At 45.0% G+C, this 24,064-nt stretch overlaps 1 protein-coding gene across 1 annotated transcript in view; it reads right to left on the bottom strand.

Moving 5' to 3' along the window:
- Positions 1 to 2,709: 2,709 nt before the first annotated feature.
- ebi (transducin beta like ebi) overlaps positions 2,710 to 24,064 on the bottom strand; it is an 80,349-nt gene continuing 58,994 nt past the window's right edge. The window contains exon 11 of the mRNA XM_068353995.1: positions 2,710 to 3,769. Coding sequence (XP_068210096.1) covers positions 3,641 to 3,769 — 129 coding nt within the window. The 3' untranslated portion in view covers positions 2,710 to 3,640. The remainder of the gene's footprint in view (positions 3,770 to 24,064) is intronic.

The following is a 24,064-nucleotide window of genomic DNA, read 5'->3' on the forward strand; positions in this document are numbered from 1 at the left end:
TGATAACCCCATTGACTTAAGAAGTACGTTACTACTCCCAACCACTGGTTGAGCCAGGAAACAGCATGCTCAGATGCATAGAAACCTCTCTGCCTTGAGAGTGGGGTTGAGGGGTCTAAATCCTAAATAATTGGCTAGACTAGAGAGAGTTCTCAGATCTATAGATCTGATCGTAAACTTGATCTAGGGTCAAACCAACTACAAGGATGGACTCGAGACCAAAGTGATGATCGATGACTGAAGTTCCCCTGTCTGTTGTGCTCACCTATGAGAGCAAGGATTTTTACAACTGAACACTACGATTTGAAATTGGCTGCTTCCGTTGGTACCAATGTAAGGTCCAGTGTCCTAGAGACAGTCAAATCCTGGTATTCTCATGCCTGTGCATAGAAGAGTGTGTGGCAGGATGTTCTGGAGATTCTACCCTATTACGACCGCTCTGCCCCAAGGACAGAGCTGACTATGGCCAGGGAAGAACAATGACACCTGGGGAAAAATCCATGACACTGACCAGATCAGCGATGGAAAGAGTAGCACGTACCCTCCATCTACCCCTAGGCACTCTGTCTTCCATTGAGAGCCTCCAGTGATCCTATCATCTTGACCCACTCTAAGGAAGTACAGTATCGGGGGATGAGTGAGGAGCAGTCCACTTTCCAGAGAGGAAGGGAGATGGGTGGTGTCCAAGCTCCTCCATTAACCAAGGAATAGTAAGTGTATAAAGCTGTACACTTGTGTCCTGCCTGGGTACTGGGATAGCCGGGAAGACCCAGAGCCACAACCGGACACCTTGTGCAAGGTAACATGCATTTTCGGCCCTGATACTGACTTATGCCCAATCTAAGGCTTTACACCTACCAATACCGTAAATTCACTCTCTGGCACATATGTCACTCTATGACCCTTACCAATCCTTTTGGGTTTGGGAAGGGGGTACAATAGGGGTCACCCACCACACGTTTCACCTCTGGCATCACCATGGTAGATAAATTACTGGTACTGTGGAATGATCTTCCTAATCGGGTAGTTGAATTGGAAGGACTTCAAAAGTTCAAACTAGCAGCAAATGTTTCTATGTTGAACAGGCTGACATAAGTATTTTTATAATTTATATATGACGTATCTGTTTTGATGCTGTAACTGTTCTTAAAATATTTTATTAATTGATGATTATTTCTCATATCGTTTATTTATTTCCTTACTTCCTTTCCTCACTGGCCTATTTTTCCCTGTTGGAGCCCTTGGGCTTATATCCTCTTGCTTTTCCAACTTGCGTTGTAGCTTAGCTAATAATAATAATAATAATAATAATAATAATAATAATAATAATAATAATAATAATAATTAGGGATACAGAGAAGAGAGGTAGCCTCAGCTACCAACTCCTTCAACAAAGTCTTGGAGGGCCTACCTGATAGACCTAAGGAAACCCAAGATTTTCCTAGGTCAAACAAACTCATTGTCAGCAGTCTGCATAAGATATGAAAAGCTTCCAACCTCCGAAGGGGAATGGCAAACATTGGGGGAGGCCTACACAGTACCACAACTTGAAAAACCTGCCAACGCAGATCCAGGAACCGAACCTGGGTTGTATGCACAACAGTGGCAGCAGACGCACCCACTGAGTGGACAGAAGATGCATAAACTTCTTTAGTGTTGCCAAGACAGACACAGTGAAGGCTTAGTTCTCTTCTTTCCCATCAGACAGTATGCCTGCTACTGCACAGGAAGTCATGACCTGCACTCGACACAAGGGGATAATTGCAAACAATCCTGCATCCTACAAAAGGCATACAGTGGATATACAGCAGGTTTACTAACAAACCAGTTACAACATCCATCCTTCCCCAGACAAGTCTGTATTTCTTGTTTATATCCATCACAATCAAAACTAACACCCAGCATTCTCTTCCTGAAAGAAAAACAAAAGGATAAGTTCATTCAAAGTAAGTATTACGTCCATACTAATTTGCAGCCGAAAGTAAAGCGAGGCTCTTCAAACAGGTGTGTGTGTGTGTGTGTGTTCTCGGCTGCTTCCACCACCTGTCATTTAATTACTCGTCAAAATGATGTAACGGCCATCCAGCTACCGCAGAAAGCATTCCCTTATTTAAAGGACAATGCTTTGTATTTTGTGTAAGAACAAATTGTCAGCATCCAAATTTGCCTATTATGGTAAGGAATTTAGAAAATAGAAATGACATGTCTCTTCATTTCCTAAGTGATAGTAAATTATCTTTAACACTATGTATATCTCTGTTGTTACAAAATTTCAAAGAAAAATGAGACAAATTCTAACTGAACAATGAAGCATGACAAAGTTTACAAAATTGGACAAATAAGTGAGAGAAGACTCAAGACCATAGAGTAGATACTGGAGTCAAATAGACATTGTCAAGGCCTTTTAATACCAATTGTGGCATACAAGATACACTGTGAGCAATATCCCATATGGGGAAACAAATGCACAGGCAATACTTTATTTTAATGATTTGCCAATCTATTGTCCTTTTCACTATACAAGTTTCTAACTTCTGACTTATCTTTATACTTTAGATGTGTCTGTTGCATTTAGTCACCGCCAATAATCATTCAAGCACTTGATTAATTGGCAAAGAGACACATTCTTTACACCTGGACACCCCTATGGAGTAGAAAAATGTAATACAACACAGGGAAACCAAATGTCGGGAGATAAAACCACACACAGTATTCTATAAAAATGTATTGTACCAATATCTTCATGATTCAGTCCTTAAAATTAGAAAGAAAATATATCACCAATATTGAAAACACTTTTCTCTTTTACTGAGGCACAGAATTCAAATAATATATGTGACATTTTTTCCACAAGAGCAATTGAGTGTATTTCTAAATTACATTTATAACACAACTAGACGATTAGAAAAAAAAATGCCCACAAAATGTGACATTCTTCAAGAAATCCAATTCCAGTAATTTTGTAATTTGATACACCAATCTCAGACACATAATGAAGAAAAAATGCTACTAAACTGGTAAGAAGTCATTGAATTTTGTTCCATTTGTCCAGTACAAAAGCTCAAGACAACTGCAACATCTACATATTGTACATAATCTAATACTCGGTTCCACCCACTTCATATCAAATTAAAAAATGTACAGTAATTATATTAAACAATATTGCAGCCAACACTTACTGCCACAAGATGCCCCCCAAAAGACAGGTACAGTCTACAGACTGGAGCATCGTCTATAGATTCGGAAGCATTTTCCGGGTACTGTCCAAGGTAGTCTGCACAGGTCACTGCTTGACTTTAAACTTAATTGTTCACTTATTAATCAAACTCTTTCAGTGCTCCATCCAACGAAAATGAAGGAATCGAAAGTGTCCCTTGTACTTCGTAAATTCTACACCATACAGAAAGGAAAATATTTCCATATTTCTGCAATAAGTTATAGTACATTAAAAACAATTGAGAAATAAATTCACAATAATTACCATTAAGGAAATTTCCTGCAATGTCTTTAAGTTACTGTGTATTTATATACTATAAGCGTGTCTGTATTCTGAAGAGATACCCCTTCTAAAAGCATAGCAAATGCACATGAGAAGCATCGCAAATGCTCTAAAAGGGATTCATATTGAGAAAGATCACTGTTACTTGCGTAAGTCCAATACAAATACACTGCCATCAGATGCAGAGGCTCCAACTTTGTCGCCTCGTGAATTCCAGCAAACTTCAAAAATGCCACCAGTTCCCTTATAGCTGTGTACAAGCTGACCAGACTGCAAAGGAAGAGATTAAAAATAAAATCTATAGTTAATCTCCAACAAAGAGTAACTATGTACAAAAATAAGTTATAAATTCAAATGTTCAAGAACTTACATTACCACTGGGGCATTCTATTTTCAAAATAATGATATTCAAAACACACTGGTAACAACCAAATACTATCAAGCACTTAGTTATGAAATCATATACAGAGAGGACAGATAAACTTCATGGGAAGGAGATAGGAATAAAATATCAGTACTGTATTGGAATCCCTGAGTAAAAGAATGCAAAGATAAATAAGCATCAGTTTTAGCAAGTGATCTTAGCGATTAAGGAGTTTACTGATAACATTGTTAAGTATGTTTACCTGATCTCTCATTAAATCTAACAAGGCTGATCACAAAGTTTCAGGAAATTCCCATTAACCAATCCCATGAATTAAAAATAATTCCAAGAATGGGTGGTTTTCATCTAACCTTGTGGATGAGAAACTCAAGGGAAGTAATCTTTCTTTTACCCCCCTTAGTGAAATGTTGACGTATTCAAGGAATACTTACTGATTGACAGCGCACTAGGAGTACTCTGAGACCTCAGCAGCGGCACTTTGAACCTACGTATCAACTCCTTCCAAACCTTGTATCCGAAGAGGAATCCCAAGAATCATGAGTCCTGTTTACAAGCCATTTAGGCACATTAACAACCTATACAGTAGAAGCAAAGATGATCCTTCAAGATGAAATCTGCAGGAAGGATGGCTGGACCACTCTCTCGTCACAAAATATAAATGGGAGGTGTGACAGATGGCTCTCAAAACTGGAATCCTTAGGAATAGTAGCCATTCCCTACCAATACAGGCCAAAAAGACTCAACAAAAAGGATGAAAAAAAATTTTTGGAAGTAATCCGAGTTTTTCAGAGCATACAAACCTGGAGCTATTTAGAGGGGAATTACTTTCACCGTAGCTGAAAGACGAGCCAAGACAATTTTAGTGAGGGATAACTACCCCATCCGCTAATTAGCTGTTCTTTTTAAGTAACACCTTATACTCCTCACTGGGCGTAGTAACAGTTGGTCTGGATCTTCAGTTACAGAATGTAGACTCCATTGGGATTGGGCCGGCCCTAGAGTCCAGCACACCCGGATTTTGAGTCTTAGCAATAAATTCGGGGACGTAACTAAGGATTACTTCTCCCCATCTCCTGGAGTGGGAGACGTCAGTAGATAGACCATGCAGTTCGCTGACTCTCTTGGCTGAAGCCAAAGCAAGTAGGAACAGTGTCTGCCACATGAGGTGGCGATCTGGAGCCTGGCGTAATGGTTTGTATGGGGGCCCTTCAGAGACTTTAGGACCTGAACCACGGTCCAAGGAGGAAGTCTAAGCTCTGACTAGGGACAAGTAAGCTCGTAACTATGTATGAGTAAAGAAAGTTCCGAGGAGTTTGAAGGCGGGACTCGCGGCTGAGCGGTAGCCTTTGACTGCTGAAACTGAGAGAAGAATTTCCTCCCAAAGGTGTATAAGGAACTCCGCTGTAGTTGGAACAGAGGCATCGAGGGAAGAGACACCCCCTCCCCAACACAAACCACAGAAAACTGACCACTTTGACTGGAAGACAGCATCTGTGGATCGTCTGAGGGGTCCAGCCATTCTTTTCGCAACTCGTTACAAAAAGCCTCTTTGTGTGAGGACGAGCTGGACAGTCTCCAGCCGTGAAGCCGAAGCGAAGCTATGGTTCTGCAGTAAATGTTAGCATGGGGTCGTTTGAGTAGATGGTGGCATGGAAGGAGTTCCTTGGGATCTCCTTGAGGAGCTGCAAGAGGTCCGGAAACCACTCTGCATGATGCCATAGTGGAGCTATTAGTCATTCATAGGTTGCTGCTTGCTCGTACCTGGTTGAGGACTTTTCTCATCTGACAGAAAGGGGGAAACAAGTATGCATCCACGTTTACCAACCGTTGTTGGAAAGCATCTTACCAAAGAGCTTGTGGATCTGGGTCTGGGGTGCAATATAACGGGAGCCTGAAGTTCAGGGCTGTTGCTAACAGATCCACATTCGGGGAACCCCACTAAGTCAGGACTATGTTGGCTACTAGAGGATTCAAAGACCACTTGGTGCCCACTATCTGAGTCGCTATGCGACAAATTTCCTGTCAGCCCATTCCGTTTGCCTGGAATGAAGCCAACTGATAGGGTCACCAAGTTATCTTCTGCCCATCTGAGTATCTATTGCTAGATGGCACAGCTGCTGTGAGAAGGTACTGCCTTGGTTATTTAGATAAGCCTCTACAGTATTGAGGTATTGTTGCTCATCAATATTACAGAGTGTCTCGCTAGGAACTGGTGGAACTGTTTGAGGGCCACGAAGCCTGCTCTCATCTCTAAGAGATTTATGTGCTGATAACTTTCTGATTTGGACCATTGGCCAGAGATGATGTGGTGCAGCAAGTGGGCCCCCAACCCTTCTTTTAATGCATCTGAAAAGAGCATCAATTCTGGGGAAGGAACGAGAAGATCGACCCTTTTGCAGAGGTTTGGATCTGCTAGCCCCCATCTGAGGTCCAACCGTTCCTCTGGTCCTATACGGACTAGGCAATCCCTGAGATCGATGGACTGATTCCATTGGGATTTCAGGCACCACTGGAGGTATCTCATCCTGAGGCGACTGTTGGGAACTGGACAGGCCAGAGAGGAGAGGTGACTGAGCAGGCAAAGCCAGCTCTGCGCTGGGAGCTCTTCTAGCCTAAGGAAGGTCTGTGCTACCTCCCTCAGCCTCTGAATCCTTTCTTTTCACATGCCCAGGTATACCAGTTCTTGAGAGGGAAGCAGATGAAACTTCTCGAGGTTTACCAAGATCCCTAGATCCTGGCAAAACCTCAGAAGTTCATCTTGGTGGCGAAGGACAGCCTCCGAGTCTGCCAGAATCAGCCAGTCGTCCAAGTGTCTTAGGAGACGGATGCCGACTCTGTGGGCCCAAGATGAAACTATGATGAACACTCTTGTGAAGACCTGGGGTGCTGTGGAAAGACCGAAACACAGCACCTCAAACTGGTAATGCTTCTGGTCTAGCATTAATCTTAGATACCTCCTGGAAGACGGATGGATTGGGATCTGGAAGTATACGTCCTTCAGATCTAGAGTGATGAAGTCATGCAGTCTTATAGCTTGTCTGACTGTGTTGGCCGTCTCCAGTCTGAACGGGGTATGTTTGACAAACCTGTTCAGAGCTGAGAGGTTGATGACTGGTCTCCAGCCTCCAGACAGCTTATTTACAAGAAAGAGTCGACTGTAGAAGCCTGGGGACCCGTCAAGGACCTCTTGGAAAGCACCCTTCTTCATCATGATCTGGATTTCTGCCTGGAGGCCACACTCCTGTGCAGCTCTCTTCGCATAGAAGTTCGATGGAACAAGCAATCAAGACAGTAGAGGGAGAGTGTGTGACTGGGACGCGATACCCTAAACGAATACCTTTGATTGTCCAGCGTTCGGCCCCTTAATGAAGCCACCTCTACCAGCGGCTCTGCAGGCATCCCCCCATAGGTGGTCGCGTGGGAGGATTGCCTGTCCAAGGCTGGATCCCCTCTTCCCTTTGCCTCTACGAAAGGACTTCTGTCCTTGAAAGGCCTGTTTAGACACCTTCTGACCCTGCTATTTTGGGTCTCTCGCCCTTTTCGCCTACGGTTTCGAAGCCGTTTTATTCTGTGGTTGTCTGGCTGTCAAGACCTTCTGGATGGGGGAGTCCTGGCTGGACTTCCTCCAATTCTCTGCCACCTGCTAGACGTCCTCGGGATTGAAAAGCGAACTACCTTCGAAAGTAGCGTTCCCGAGTCTCGCCACCTTGCCCAGAGGGAGTTGTCTATAGAATCTTATGATGGCATTCCTCCTCTTCGAGATGGTGTTGGCCCAAAAGTTTACCATTTGATGGGAGAGGAACTCGATGGCCTGAGTACTAAACAACAGGAAAGTCTCCATAGACTTCCTGGTCAATTCCCGAGACCAGTCCTGGGACCGGACTAATTTTCCTAAGGGACCCAACCAGAAGTCGAGCCACGAAGTCGCCTGCATGGCGTACTTAGAGTATCTCAGAGGCTGAGAACGAGACAGACAGTCCCGAGAGCTTCTCGAAGGGTGTGCCCCTCGAGAGTGCCTCTATGAAGTGGCCGAGAGGCAAAGTAGGGAGAGAATCACCAACAATTTCGTAGTACCTCTTCTAAAACACATACGGAGGAGGGAGGAGCTTGGAGAATGAAATGGAACGGAGAGAAGAAGAACCAGTTGCCTGGGACATTGCCTTCTGTTTGGCACTCCTCAACCCCTTCGACCAGGGTAGAGCTGTACTGGAGTTCAGGGGTCTCTGAGTACAGGTAGTCGTCAACTTACAACAGAGATAGGGATTGAGAGACGTATGTCAAACTCAAAAAGTGAAGTTTCCGTAGGTTTATTATCATGTGTCATGATTCCGCAATCATCTCATTCATATGTTATCAACATTTATTTTCTTACTGTTTATTATTTCATTTTCTTGTTTCATAGGATATCATATGCTCTATTGATGCCTTTTTGTATCCTATTCTTCAATTTCGGAAGCAATTTACCAATGAACAATTACTAAATATTTTGTTTACCTTTGGTTATGATCAGTTGATCTGAAGGTCCAGTTACCATTTTGAAAGATGCCGCACATACGAATGGCGTACTTTTTATAAAATTTCTTAACTTATTCGAAATGTCTTCAGTTTTCATACAGTTCATTTTAGCCATTATTATTAATTATCATGGGAAATCGTTCTCAGTCTTTCTCTGTGCGTGTGTGTGTGGTAGCGCGCATACGGGTAATTCACTTTTAAAGCATCATACAGTATTTAATTTTTAGTTCATTGTTATGCCTTCATATTTCATTAGACATTGTTGTGTTTAATTGTGGTTTATTAAAGCATGTTTATACTGTATTCTATTTCTATATTTCTTCAGCATTTCAATAATCAACCATTACTTTGATTTACTCGTAACAACCAATACAGACCAACAAAATACTTTGAATTGTTACTTGATATTTTGATAATGGGAATACTAATACTAATCGTTAGCCTATTGGAAGGAAATCACTGTATTGCCCGGTCGCTTTCCGCTAGTAATAAGACTTCACCAGACATACAATATGAACTCGAAAGATATCAAAACTTCTTAATGTACTATCATGAACAGAAGTTCGTTCCCTTAGACCTCCAGAGAGTGAACCCGAATCGCCTGACAATGGATCACCGAAGCTTTTGAACAAATAATTCATGGAAATCCCAAGAGATGGCGCACCGCAAGGACGTTGGGTGCAGAGAGGAGTAGGAAGTATTTATTTTTCTAAAGAATTGAGTAAAGTCTCCATAAACCGATATCGTTAGATAATTTTGTTGTTTTTGACGTTACTGGGTTTGCGGGTAAAATGTGCAGTTAACGAAATATGCTAGATAAATATGAGAATAAAACTATGCTTACGATGTCTACATTCTTGAATTGGTATTCTCATATATTATCGTATATTATTAAAAGACATGGCCAATCAAGGGTCATTACAAAACAGTTTAGCTTTAATGTTTACGGAAGAGTTTTATAATCTGCTATTCGCCTATCGTAAAAATCAAAATAAACATTTGTAGAAGCAAGTCAGCAATTTCTTTATTTCACTTGCGTTATTAATGTAGTACAGTAACCACAAACTGCAGTTTCATATGCAAATATTCATAGATTTGTCATGTTGCGTACTTGGGCCAACATTCTGAGCGGAGGTGGGCAATATGGGGTATGACACCCAATGCCCGTTTTCAGACACTTGAAAATACTGATTTTTTTTAATTTGAGGTATATTAAGTCATTAGGAAATATGAAGATATTTTCACCATAGTTAATATTCAGTAGCAAAAGAGAAAGGCTGAAAGAGGAAAAAAAATGTTAATGAGGTGACAAACATTCAAAATAATGAGAGAGAGAGAGAGAGAGAGAGAGAGAGAGAGAGAGAGAGAGAGAGAGAGAGAGAGAGAGAGAGAGAGAGAGAGAGAGAGAGAGAGAGAGAGTAGCTTTTAGATTCTGTTCTACATTAACAACATCGTAAAACAAGCCTCATGTTACTACTTTAATATTATAGCAAAGCAGATATACTTATTAGTTTCAAGAATAGCTTGACATTTTTTTACGATGCTTTGTTGTCGGAAATTTGTGGTAAAGTAGTTTTCCAGTGCTCTTGTATGCAGAGCTAATGGGAATGCGTTAACGACCTTTTTTTATTATTTACTATTGTAGGAATTCAATTTCTCTATCATGGAAAGTCAGTGGCAGGGGTTTTGCCATTCTTAGACTCATTCTTGTTATATGGGAAGGATTACTAACCACTAGTGGAAACCTTTGCAAGTTAGGTTAGGTAGTATACAACCCTTCTTAGGGTGCACATTTCAACTCAAACTAATTCTATCAGTGTTTATTTTTACTTCATGGGTCCTATTTCTGATAACAGATATTGTGTCTAAAGTGTTATACTCCAGGTCTGTCAACTTTATTACTATCTTTACTTTATTACTTAATTACTATCATACTTTATTACTTAATTACTATCTTACTTTATCACTTAATATGTTTCCTTCTTTTCTTAGAATTGGTGTATTCTTTGAATTTCCTCTTCCTATTTCACAAAAACAACCTTTAGTAATATTTGAAATGTCTTTTCTTTACAAAACCTAAAAATAACTTTGACTAAAAGTTATTCTTAAAACCTTTTTATTGTTTTCATACAGTGTGTTAGACAATTCCTTAGCAATTCACCAAGTTCATTGTTTTTATGTCATTAATTTGATTTTGACATTATCACTTTCATTGAAGAATGTAAAATTATTTTTGATCAGAGCTTTGTATCGTGCATGTCTAAATTACATTAACAATACTCACAATTGGACTAATAAAAAATATTAAGTCCACCAATGTAATATTTCTATATTATGTAACAATATAGAAAAATGTCAGAGGATTATTTTAAGAGCACAGAAATAAAAACAGGAACAAAATATGAAAGAGTGTATGTTACGGGGAAAGTGGCAACCTAAATTACGTAAAAATCTAACGATCTTTTCAGTGATTGTTGTTTGGCAGTTTAATAGGTGGTGTAAGGTTACGACAATGTAAACGAGCGAAGAAATTAATATTTTTTCTAGTCCAATTGTGAGTATTGTTAATGTAATTTAGAATGCCATGATCATGAACACTTTTAATCTATAAACAATATTGTAGAGTTGACACTTTTCTAAATCAACATGACCATCTGCACCAAAGTTTATGAAGCTACCCAGAGTGGTGATAGGTAAACCTTTCGTAGGAGGTGACTTCAGACACACTGCAGCCAGTCTTGTTACACACACTACCTTCTGCTGCTATTGACCAGAACCACGAGGAACTCCGGAAAGCTGTAAGCTGAAAATCCTTTCATAGACAACGCTTTAATTCCAGTATTTGAGATAAAGAAGTTGACATCTTTAATACATTTGTGTATATAGATTTATCATTCTACCATAACAACAATGCCCGACGGACGCGCAAATTCCACAGAGGTGATTGCTGAACGAGGAAAAATTATTGGATTATTGGAAAGTGTATTGACAGTGGCGAACATTGCTCATCGAATTGGGAGAAGCACCAAAATGGCCAGGAAGTGGATTGCCGGGTGGGAGGAGGGCTCCGTGAAAACATGGCCTCGAAGTGGAAGGCCACGTGCAACCTCGCCCAGGACAGATGCCCAGATTGTAGCAGCCTGTGAAATGCATCCTATGAGGACGTCGGTTCAGCATACTAGAAATCTGAGGTTAAACTGTCATCCCATGACCGTGAGACGAAGACTCAATGAAGCAGGGATTCACTGTCATATCCCATCATACAAGGGAGTGCTCACTCCTGCACACAAGGAATGTCGCCTTGGGTTTGCATTGGAACACCTTCCGCATGACGAAAATTATTGGAGAAATATAATCTTTACTGGTGAGAAGGGGTTTCAGTCAGTGGCAGCCTGAGCTAGGCATTGTTGGCGGCGACCTAACACACGCTATCAGGAGAATCACATCCATCACCGAGCGATGAGTGGCAGAGTGGCAGTATCATTCTGGGGATGGATGTGGGGATATGGTCCTGGCGAACTTGTCAAGATCGATGGCCGCTTCACAGGAGAAAAATCCGTCGAAATCCTGGAGCAAGTGTTACTTCCAACAGTTCGGACAATGGCAGTTCCTGCTCCTGGTTTAATAAAGTTGGTCCACGATCAAAGCCCCATCCATAAGAGCCGTGTGGTGAGTAACTGGCTACAGGATCATCCTGAAATTGAAGTTTTGGAGTGGCCATCAAAAGGATGAGATTTGAACCCAATTGAACACATTTGGGCTATGATGGTTCGGGAATGGGACGTTGGGGAGCAGCGTAGCCGCCAGGCAGTAGAAACTAAAGCCAATGATCTGTGGGAGAGTGTCCGTCGACGTCCGCTACTTTGCATAAATCTTGTAGATTCCATACCCAATCGTCTGCGTGAGGTCATCGATGCAGATGGTGATTGGACATCATACTGAAGGATTGTGTGTAAATACTAATAAAATATTAACAAAAAATATGATTTTTAGTAAGCTCCCTTTTACTTCACTACTAATTATTACAAAATGTTCTGGAAGATCGTGCATGATACAAAGCTCAGGGCAAAAATAATTTTACGTTCTTCAATGAAAGTGATGTCTAAATCAAATTAATGACATAAAAACAATGAACTTGGTGAATTGCTAAGGAATTGTCTAACACACTGTATGAAAAAAATAAACTTCTAATCAAAGTTATCTTTAGGTTTTGTAAAGAAAATACATTTAAATATTACTAGAAGTTGTTTTTATTTTAAATAGAAAGAGGAAAATAGAAAGAGGAAATTAAAAGAATACGCTAATTCCAAAAAAAAGCAGAAACAATTTTAATTAATAAAGTATGATAGTAATAAAGTTGACAGACCTGGAGTATAACACTTTAGATACAATATTTGTTATCAGAAATAGGACCCATGAAGTAAAAATAAACACTGATAGAATTAGTTTGAGTTGAAATGTGCACCCTAAGAAGGGTTGTATACTACCTAACCTAACTTGCAAAGGTTTCCACTAGTGGTTAGTAATCCTTCCCATATAACAAGAATGAGTCTAAGAATGGCAAAACCCCTGCCACTGACTTTCCATGATAGAGAAATTGAATTCCTACAGTAGCAAATAATAAAAAAAGGTCGTTAACGCATTCCCATTAGCTCTGCATACAAGAGCACTGGAAAACTACTTTGCCACAAATTTCCGACAACAAAGCATCGTAAAAAATGTCAAGGTATTCTTGAAACTAATAAGTATATCTGCTTTGCTATAATATTAAAGTAGTAACATGAGGCTTGTTTTACGATGTTGTTAATGTAGAACAGAATCTAAAAGCTACTCTCTCTCTCTCTCTCTCTCTCTCTCTCTCTCTCTCTCTCTCTCTCTCTCTCTCTCTCTCTCTCTCTCTATTATTTTGAATATTTGTCACCTCATTAACATTTTGTTTTCTCTTTCAGGCTTTCTCTCTTGCTACAAAATATTAACTATGGTGAAAGTATCTTCATATTTCATATTGACCTATATATCAAATTACAAAAAAATCAGTATTTTCAAGTGTCCGAAAACGGGCATTGGGTGTCATACCCCATATCGCCCACCTCCGCTCAGAATGTTGGCCCAAGTACGCAACATGACAAATCTATGAATATTTGCATATGAAACTGCAGTTTGTGGTTACTACATTAATAACGCAAGTGAAATAAAAAAAATTGCTGACTTACTTCTACTAATGTTTATTTTGTTTTTACGATAGGCGACTTGCAGATTATAAAACACTTCCGTAAACATTTAAGCTAAAATGTTTTGTTATGACCCTTGGTTGGTCATGTCTGTTGATAAGATACGATAGCATATGAGAATACCAATTCAAGACTGTAGATATCGTAAGCATAATTTCATTCTCATATTTAACTAGCATATTTCGTTAACTGCACATTTTACCCGCAAACCCAGTAACGTCAAAAACAACAAAATTATCTAACGATATCAGTTTATGGAGACTTTACTCAATGTTTTAGAAAAATAAATACTTCCTACTCCTCTCTGCACCCAACGTCCTTGCGGTGCGCCATCTCTTGGGATTTCCATGAATTATTTGTTCAAAAGCTTCGGTGATCCATTGTCAGGCGATTCGGGTTCACTCTCTGGAGGTCTAAGGGAACGAACTTCTGTTCATGATAGTACTTATTACTGAAAATTGATACTGTATATTATCCATAAAAGAAAATGCCAATTTATCAAGATAAATCAGTTTATTCTTTATACAAGAAAATAGATTATTTCCAGGGAAATATTTGTCCTTTAGCGTAGTATCTCCAATATACTTGTGACGTCATTACCCTGAAAAAATTGTTGTAAAATTGAACAGTCATAAGTAGCATGTGTCGTAAGTTAACGACTACCTGTACCATAAAACTGGTCCAAGACCGTGTCCTTATCATCCTGAGGGGCCGCCGATGGATCTGGCAGCCCATCGATGGAGCGAATGCAGGATAGCACCGGCCAGAAGGTATGGACTCCTTCCATTCATCTTCCGTTAGGAGCCCGGAGTGGGTCCAAGTCGTCGTCGGGATAAGCTGGAGACAGGGTAACTACCGTGGACATGCTTGCTTCCCATTGAGGATGTCTGGCCAAGGATTTGGGGACGGTAAATAAATCCTTGGGTTCTCTGTGCTGGGGCAGGAGTTCTTCCATCAGCGAGGGCCTTACAGGCTCAGCTGGTCTGCGGGAAGGATGGGGATCCGCAGTAGGAGGAGCTACGTCACACTGGATTGGAGGGTGTGCCTCCTTAGGCACTATCTCGACCAGTGAGAAACGAAAAAAGTCGCTGTAGCAAATTGCCCTGTCCATGGGGGAAGAAGGATGAATCCTCTTCCTCTTCCCCTTCGGTTTGGTTCTGGCGTGCTCTATTCCCGAGGTCTCTTTGGAGGAGAGATGAGCTTCTCCTTGCAAGGGGGAACTGTCAGGGTGGAGTCATCAGAACTCCTCCTAGAACCAGCTGGAGGAGAGGCAGCAACAAAGGAATCCTAGGAGTACCTCCTGCAGACTGGGAACGGGGAGTAACCCCCATCACGGCTTGCCGCATTACGTCAAATAGTGCTCGCAGCCATACGGGGTCGCAGGCTCCTGATGAGCTGGGAGGGTCCATAGGATAGCACATATCCCTGGGGTTAGAAACCTCCGAAGGATTCTTAGTCTTCTTACCAGTAAGTGGCTTACCTGCAGGCAAGATTGGAACAGGCCTCCACTTGGGGAGAGGGTCTGGGAAATGTTGTGTGAGTGACTGCTGCCTCTGGGTTAGTGGAGGTCCATGAGACTGGAGAGGTTGGTGGAAATCTTTTCTGGCAGGAGGAACACCCTAAGGAAGTAAATTTTCTGCAGCCAGAAACCGCGGGGGAATCTCGTCCGGGGACGAAGGAACCACCAGGGCGAGGCGAGACGGGTTCCACAAGGAAGGAAAATCGCGAGAACCCTGTCTGACAAGTAAAGCCGACATGTCACGCGAGATTGCTCATTCATGGGGCGCTAACGGCACGCAGAACAAGACTGAGCTGGAAGAAGAGGAGGAAACCTAGGGGGAGGAGCTACCGTGGAGTGACTCCAGGTCGCACGACCCATGGGAATCATGGAGGCGAGAACCTTGAGGAATCGAATCCTGGAGGAGATTGGACACCTACAGGATGCACACTGCAAGAGCCCGAAGGCTCAACGTAGCGCCAGTCATGAGAGTCCGAAAACTCTATGTCAAGAAAATAAGAAACTCCACATGACGAAGGTCACAAGACCCGACAGGCTCAGTGTAATCCCGCGTACCTGAAGGATTCACGCGATGAGGAGAGGACTCCCTGCCCAAAGTATTTACGCGACGAGAACCCGAATGTTCAGAGTAGCGCCTGGAACAAGAGTCCACAGGCTCGGCGTAACTGGGGTTTCGAGACCCTGTAGATTCAACGTAGTGCCCGGAATGAGAGCCCACAGGCTCAGAGTACTGTAACGGGTTGCGAGACCCCAGAGGGTCAACGCAACAGGAAACCAAAGTTTCCCTGCCATGAGACCCTAAGGGCTCAATGTGACGTGAGGCACGAGACCCCGAGGCCTCAGCATAACCATGCAACGCAACAGGAAACCGAGGTTTCCCTGTCATGAAAGCCCGAGGGCTCAACATGACGAAAGGCACAAGAGCCCGAGGGCTCAGCGTAACCAGGGCTACGAGACCCTGAAGGGTCAAGGTAACAGGAGACCGAAACCTTTCTGTTAAGAGAACCCTAAGGTTCACCGTGATGGATGGTACGAGAACCCAAGGGCTCAATGTAACTAGAACCCAGAGGTTCCAAGTCAGGAGAACCCGAACGTTCAGCGCAACGGAGGCCCGAAAGTCTCCTAAAGTCATGAGAACCCAAAGGTTCAACATGAAGAGCGCCCGGAGGCTCAAGATCATGCCAGCCCAAAAGGGTGATCATCACGAGACCCCGAAGGGTCAACGTGAGCAGAACCCACAGGTTCAAAAAGACGTCGCCTCACAGCCCGAGGAGAACTCCCAGGATGGAGAGGGGTCACAAATCCCTCCACCCTACGAACCTCCAGAGAGAAACATAAAGCCAACTCCGCCTGAGGCGGAGACTGTTCCAGCTCAAGCTACCTCCACCCCTGGAGGAGAACCGTGACCGTAATGGGACCGCTGATGCCCAGAGGGAGTCTTCTCTCGCGAACGAGAGAAGCGTTCCCCCAAAGGGGAAACCTACCTTGGAGAATGCTGAGGCACCGGCCTGGGTGGATCAGCAAAAACCTTGGCGTCAGAAATAGACCCCAAGTCTAACCGATGGGCTGAAGTGCCTGCGCCCACAGAAGGAGGATCAACTAGCGAGGAGGAAGGAGAAGAATGCCTTCTATCCGTTCCCAACTGAAGGAGTTGAAACAGAACTTCCTTTGAAAGGGGACCATCAACGCACAACAATGGCCAGAAAGATACAATAGCAGTAAATGAGCAGGAGCGGTCTCTCTAGGGGAGTCAACGCCGTCACCTACCCTGCAGGGTTTACCTGGGGTAACCAGGCCTCCGCTGCTACACGGTCAAACCCCGGAAGGAGCAGCTTCAGAAAGAGGTTGGGGGGTAGAAGCAGCACCTCACGGTTTCTTAGATTTCGTGGAAGACCCCAAAGGCAAATATACGAGCTTAGACTTCTTCCTATGCCCGCACCTCTCCAACTGGGAGGCAGACAACTCCCAACACTGATCACAGGTGTCATCCCTCAAACACCAATAGCCCCGGTAAGCCGGGTACAGCAGTTGAAGGTTCGTCTCAACGAACGACATAGAGGTACCGCATGTGCCCCCCTTGCGAACAGGACAAGTCCGCATGCCGGGTCTGTAGTCACATGCACAATATGAAGAGAGACAAAAGAAAAAGATTAGTCAAGGCAAGTCAAAATGCACATGGGGGGGGGGGGGGTGTGGAGGAGGAGGAGGAGACAGTACGTCCGTACTCTACCGAGCCAAAAAGCAAACTGGTTACTCAACTGACAGGTGCGAGTGGGCAGGGAAGCCGGGCTACCCCACCCCCACCACCCGCTATCTAGCGGATGGGGTAGTTTTCCCTCAATAAAGTTGTCTTGGTTCTTCTTTCAGCTACGCCGAAATTAATCCCCCTATAAATAGCGAAACGTTTGTATTAGCGCCAGAACTAATGGAAGTAAATTATTTCTGTGATGCCTCGCAAGCCACATATGCTTCTGTGTCTTACATAGGGATGAAGACCAAAAACATGCAAGTATATAGTAGAATGGTTTTTACATACACAAGATTAGCACCAATGAAGACGTTATCCATACAATGTCTAAAATTGTGCAGAGCAGTCTTGGTTCGTAAGGCACATGTCAAGAATAGGAGGGAGCTAAACCAGTGCAACATTCATGGTTTTGGTCAGATAGTTTAATAGTCCTCCACAACATTAAGAGCACCAAATGCTGATTCTAAACATTCACTGCAGACCTATTAGGCATGATTCATAGATGTTCCGAGCCAAAAAAATGACAAAATGTTCACCCAGAATAAAATCAAGCAGATAATGCCAAGAGGGGACTGACAGCATCAGCATTGCTTGGTGGCAGATGATGGAGATACAGAGCAGACTTCCTGAAGCAATCAGTTATTCTAGAGGCACCCTTTGATGACCCTGCAGTCAAAAAGGAAACCTCTACAACCAACAACATTATCTCTGAACATTCTTCATTTGTCACAGGGAGAACAGTAAACCAGCCCAACAAAGACAGGGAGACCTTCCAATAGAACAAATTACAGGACACAAACCCCCTTTCACATTCACTGGATTAGACTGCTTGGGCCTTTCCTAACTATACATGCAGAAGACAGAGAAGCCGTACTGATATGTAATCACATTCTTCAACAACAGAAAACGTAAAAAAAAATGACAGACAACAGACAATACAGCATTGAGTGGAGCTTTCAACCTCCAAAGTCAGAACAAATGGGAGTGGAAAATCCGCTCGGTATGCAAGGTCCTTTCCTCCATTATCAGGACACAAGATGGATGACAAGTGGACTTCAAACAATTTTCTGAGAGAGACAATGCTGAACAATCTTTAATGACAAATCACATCCTGAGGACACATGAAACACATGAAGGAAGTTGTCCCCAAATGGAGCAGCAGACACCTGCTGAAGCCCTACGTTGTCGTTTGTAAGCCACACGACAACAGGCTTTGTTACAGATAGAGCTCAGAGTACCTGTAAACAGTTTGACTGTACAAAAGGAACATCAGGCCTTCACGGAACTTAAAGTTCAATGACCAAGTACTCATTATGGATCCACTGGTAAACTGTTCTCTCCTTGCTATAGTACTAAGAAGGGTAGGGAATGCTGATGAGATGGAGTGCATGACAGAGAAAGGGTTAAACAAATCAATTAAAGGATTTGCAAGATAACCATCAAGAAGTAAAGGGGAAGGAAACCAGATCCTAGTCATTTTATACTATTCATGCTCGTCATTTTATACTCTTCAAAGTCAAATTCCTTCTCACAATGAGGTGAGGTCTTGTCTTGTAGGGGAACATGCAAAAGTGAGGTCTTGTCTTGTAGGAAAACATGCATACTAGGCCACATGATAATACAAGAATTTAATTTGGTTGCTTCCTTTTTGCATCTCTAATTCTTAAGGAGATGCTGGTACCTATTAACAGTATTTGACAAAAAAAATAACCGGGGGGGGGAGTGAAAGTAAAAATCAGTGATAATGGTGAACTAAGTCTTATTTCCTATATTTACTTCTTGATCTATTTTATGGGCAGAGGCATTCAAACTGTGAACTGTAAAAACCATAGAGATATGCCTAGAGGAGCCCAGATCAATGCCCTTCAGAAGGAAAACTTGGCCCAAGGCTGCACGGACTCCCTTGATGGCTGGTATTGACATGCCCACCACGTCTCTGAGGTGTACGAGGAAATCCGCAATATCCGGAACCAAGGCTTTTAGAGGCTTGATGTTTCTTGAGGAACACCATTTTGTGAAAGTGGTTCATTTCGCCTGCTAGACCGCTGCCTAAGACCGCCTCAGATAGCGCGACATCCTCTCAGCCGTTCCTGCTTAATAATCTTCCTTCCTCAGGAGACGCTCGATAGTCTCCAAGCGTGAAGGCGAAGAGACCGAGGATTGTCGTGGAACCTTTGGAAGTGTGGCTGCTGCAAAAGGTCTGGTCTGTCAGGCAGAGGCCACGGGGGAAGACACGCTAGGTCTCTTAGATCCGCGAACCACTCTCTCTCCGGCCACCAGGGCACTACCAAAGTCATCCTTAGGTTGTGAGCTGTCCTTACCCTGTTGAGCACTTGCCTGATCAATGCGAAGGGAGGAAAAGCGTACACGTCGAGATTGTCCCATTTGTGTTGCAAGGCGTCCTCCAATGCAGCCTTTGGGTCTGGGACAGGAGAACAGAATACGGGGAGTTGTGCGTTCAGTCTGGTTGCAAAGAGATCCATCACTGGTGAACCCCATTTTTGAATGATGAGCCTGGCTACTTCTGGGTGAAGAGACCACTCGGTACCCACTACCTGGCCCATCCTCCTGAGCCCGTCAGCTAGGACATTCCTTTTTCCTGGAATGAACCTTGCTGAAATCACGATTTGTTCTGACTCGGCCCAATCCAGGATCTCCAACGCGAGATCGCACAACTCCTTCGACTTGAGACCTCCGTGTTTCTTTATGTACGCTACTACAGTGGCGTTGTCGCACATCAACGCCAATATGTTTCCCCTTAGAAGATCTACGAACTGTAGGCACGCTTCTCGGACTGCCTTCATCTCTAGGACGTTGATGTGCTGTGCTTTATCTTCTTCCGTCCAAGAGCTTCTTGCTGACTTGCCGAGAAGGTGTGCCCCCCACCCCTCCTTGGAGGCGTCTGTGAAGAGAAGCATATCAGGGCGCTCGGTTGCGAAGGGCATCCCCTTGAGGGTATTCGCTCGATCCTGCCACCAATCCAGGGATTGTTTTGTCTCCGGAAGAACAGGAATTAACTTGTAGGGGGAGTCTAACTGATTCCAGAGCCCCTTCAGGTTCCATTATATGCTCCTGAGTCTGAGCCTCCCTTGGGGGACCAGTTTCTCTAATGATACTAGGTGACCTATCAACCTCTGCCAGTCCTTGACTCTCCTGGGCTGCCCTAAAAGGAAGGGCCGGAGGATCTGGTCCAGGTTATTACACCTTTTCCCCGACGGAAAGGCTCTCACTAGGCGGGAGTCCAGCACTATCCCCAAGTAAGTTATCCTGGTGGAGGGAGACAGATGCGACTTCTCCAGGTTGATAGTGATACCCAGAACTTTGCAGAATTGTATTAGTTTCCCGCCTTGATCCTTCAAAACTACCTCTGAGGAAGAAAGAAGCAACCAGTCGTCCAGGTAGCGAATGAGGCGAATACCCCTTTCGTGAGCTCACACGGAGACTGTCGTGAAGATCCTCATGAATACCTGGGGCGCTGTTGACAATCCGAAGCAGAGGGTCTTGAACTGCAGGATCTGGGTACCCCACTTCATTTGGAGAAACTTCCTGCTTGAGGGGTGGATAGGGATTTGAAAATACGTGTCCTTGAGGTCTATGGACATCATAAAGTCCCCTTCCCTCAGGGACTGCAGGACCGACTTCGGGGTGTCCATCTCGAAGTCGGTCTTGCACACAAACTTGTTGAGGGCTGACAGATCTATCACCGGTCTCCAACCTCCCGTCGCTTTCTCCACCAGAAAGAGTTGGCTGTAGAAGCCTGGGCCCGGATGTAGGACCGTTTCCATCGCACCTTTTTCCAACATCGTGGATACTTCCTCTTGTAAGGCTGCCCTCTTCAAAGGGTCCTTGGGTGCTAGCCACTCCGCCCAACTGGCTGGAATCAGAGGAGGCGGTCCTGCCAGGAATGGTAGTCTGTAACCCTCCTTCAACACCGTTACTGTCCAGGGTTCCGCACCGTGGTCTTTCCATGCTTGCCAAAAATGTCTGAGGCATCCCCCAAACTAAGGCTTGGGCAGGAGTAGGGAGCCTCTCACCCTATCTCCTTCTGGAGGAACGACCTGAACGCCCTCTCTGGAAGTTGAGTAGGACGTTCTAAACAAGGCAGGTGCTGTCGATGGTTGAGCCCAAGAAGTAGATGGGGCGTCTCTCCTCATCTGGCTAGGAGAGGCTCGAGAAGTAGCGGGTCCATCCGACGTTGGCCTTCTGTAAGCGGGTCTCCTCATGGTTTGAGGTCTGGGACCACTCACTTCCTTCCTCTTCATGACCTTCTCCATGATTTCCTCCATTTGTTTCAAGATAAAAAGCAAGTCACCCCACAAGGGCAGGCTCCTCAAAGCCCTCGCTTCCCTGTCAGGGATTCTCCGGGATAGCTTGGTCAGGACCGTATCCCTTCTCCTAAGGATCCAGTTGGCCGATAGGGCAAGAGACTGGAATGTCAAGAACTTCAGTGTCCTTCCCTCGGAGATGATGAGTTCCTTCAGGAGGGCTTGATTCGCTGGGTCTGTCAAGTCGTAGGTGGCCTGGATACCCACCAGTCCAACCTGGAGGCGACGTTGACCAGGTCTTTTGACATCTCCTCTATCATTGTCGCCTCTGACTGGGAGAAACAAATCGGGGCTGACGAGGCTCTGTCCTCCGGGGCACCCTGACCTAACACTTCAAGGGAGGCCTCCGTCCTGCAGGCTCTTGGTCGCTGCCCCTCCGGCACATAATATTTTCTCTGGGACCTTACACCCTGGAGTAATTTTGAGGCACTCTGGGATTTGGGGGCTTCGGCATTGCCCGCCACAACCTTGTCTACGTGAGTGCGTCCCAGAACCATGTCCCTGGCCACAGGTAGTGCTAAGGAGGGTTTCTGCTGTACGGGGCCCTCCATTAAACGATTGAGGCTGGAACGCCAGGCATCTTCGTCGGCGGGAACAGGCTCCTCGATCCTGTGATGCCTCCGTATGAGGCCTATAACCCTCCGATAGGCTGAAACCTCGGTTGGAGAACCCTCCGCGTCGCCGACCGCGCCCTCCGTCTGTAGCTGAGGCGCTGTCCCGACGGGCACCTCCGTCTGGCGCTGAGGTGCTGACTCGACGGGCACCTCCGTGTGGCGGTAAGGAGCTGTGTCGACGGGCACCTCCACACTAGGTCTCAGTCTTGGGACAGGCACCGCTGTGTTGGCGAGGGCTTCCGTCCTTAACATGCGCTTCGACAAAGAGGGTGAGATTTCCGTGGGCTTGCCCGACGGAGGAAGCCATCCTTGTGTATCCAAAGGTTGATCCAATTTTGCTGACTCGACGAGGCTGCCCGTCCGAAAAAGCGACTCCCTCCGCTGGGCGGGTTGAGTCGGTTGTTTCGCGGCCTTACACCTGTCTGAAGAGGTCCTTTCACTCTGGTCCTTCCGAGGGTCAAACCTGTGGTTGGAAGAGGGCCTCCTTAGAGAACCGTCTCTGGACCGCCAACTCGCAGAGCTCGGGATCGCAGAGAAGTCCGCGAGCTTCCTGCGGGGGACGAGGACCCATTCTTCTTTGGGAGATCTACTTCTCCTGTATTTCTTCCTCAGAGACCTGGAACGCCTTCTCCCATATCTCGACCTCGAACGGGAACGTCTGCTCCTGGATCTATCCCTCCTCCGCGCTTCTCCCTCCGAAGAGAACGATGTACCTGCGGCTGAAGACTCCGACGACTCTGCATAACGCGACCGAGGGGCAGGCGCATGGGGAATGGACGTCTTCGTGATTTGCTGGGTTCCGGAGGTCGAAGGTTGTAGAAACATGTCAGGAACTGCCGAAAGAGGAGCTAGGGGAGAGTTCGGTAACCAGGAACCAAGGCCTTCTTCCATCCTCAACGGGGACCTACCTGGAGTCTTCGGGGGTCCCCATCCGAAGGGATCCGCAACCGGAGAGTCTATCTTATCTTGGGTGCCATCAGCTGCAGAGGTACTTGAAACGTAGGCCCATGAAGCGGGCGAAGAGACAGGGACATTTTTACCCCACATGGGGTCATCAGACAAGACATGTCCCCCATGCACAAGGGCAGAGTCTCCAAGACTCCCACTAAAAGCACATTCAGGCCCCCCCCCCCCCCCCCCACTTGCCTGCAAAGAGTCAGCAACCCCAACATCTCGAAGACTAGACTCCTGGGGAAGAGCAATCGGCTTCTTCCCCGCAACGGACTTACCTCGTCCCCTACTCTGGGTAGGGGAAGATGGGAGAGAAACACCGTCAGACTTCCCTCCTGGCGATGTCAAGGGCGAAGAGGTGCATGCCTTCCTGGGAGATCGCTTACCAGATTTCTTCTTTTTCGTACTAAAACGAACCCACTGGATTTCACTCCACGACACACACTCCGGACACGTGTCCGACGGAGAGCACACTCTACCCCTACACGAAGAGCAAAGGGAATGCGGGTCAACCTCCGGCTTGGACAAAAACACTCCACACGACTTTCCGGCTCTAGGCCCAGGACAACGGCGGCCATGCTCCATAATGCACAACACAACACCGTAAGACACAGGAATGCAGGGAAAGGATAAGGAATACACTTGGTAAAGCACAAGGGAATCAAGCGAACACGCAAGAACACAAGGGAAAGTACAGGGATACCACGAGGGAGACACGTGGGACATGCGAGTCGGGGACACAAAGGGCCACACTGAGAACGGAGAGCATCAGGATGG

The sequence above is a fragment of the Palaemon carinicauda genome, chromosome 30, assembly GCF_036898095.1.
Source record: "Palaemon carinicauda isolate YSFRI2023 chromosome 30, ASM3689809v2, whole genome shotgun sequence".
Lineage (NCBI taxonomy): Eukaryota > Metazoa > Arthropoda > Malacostraca > Decapoda > Palaemonidae > Palaemon > Palaemon carinicauda.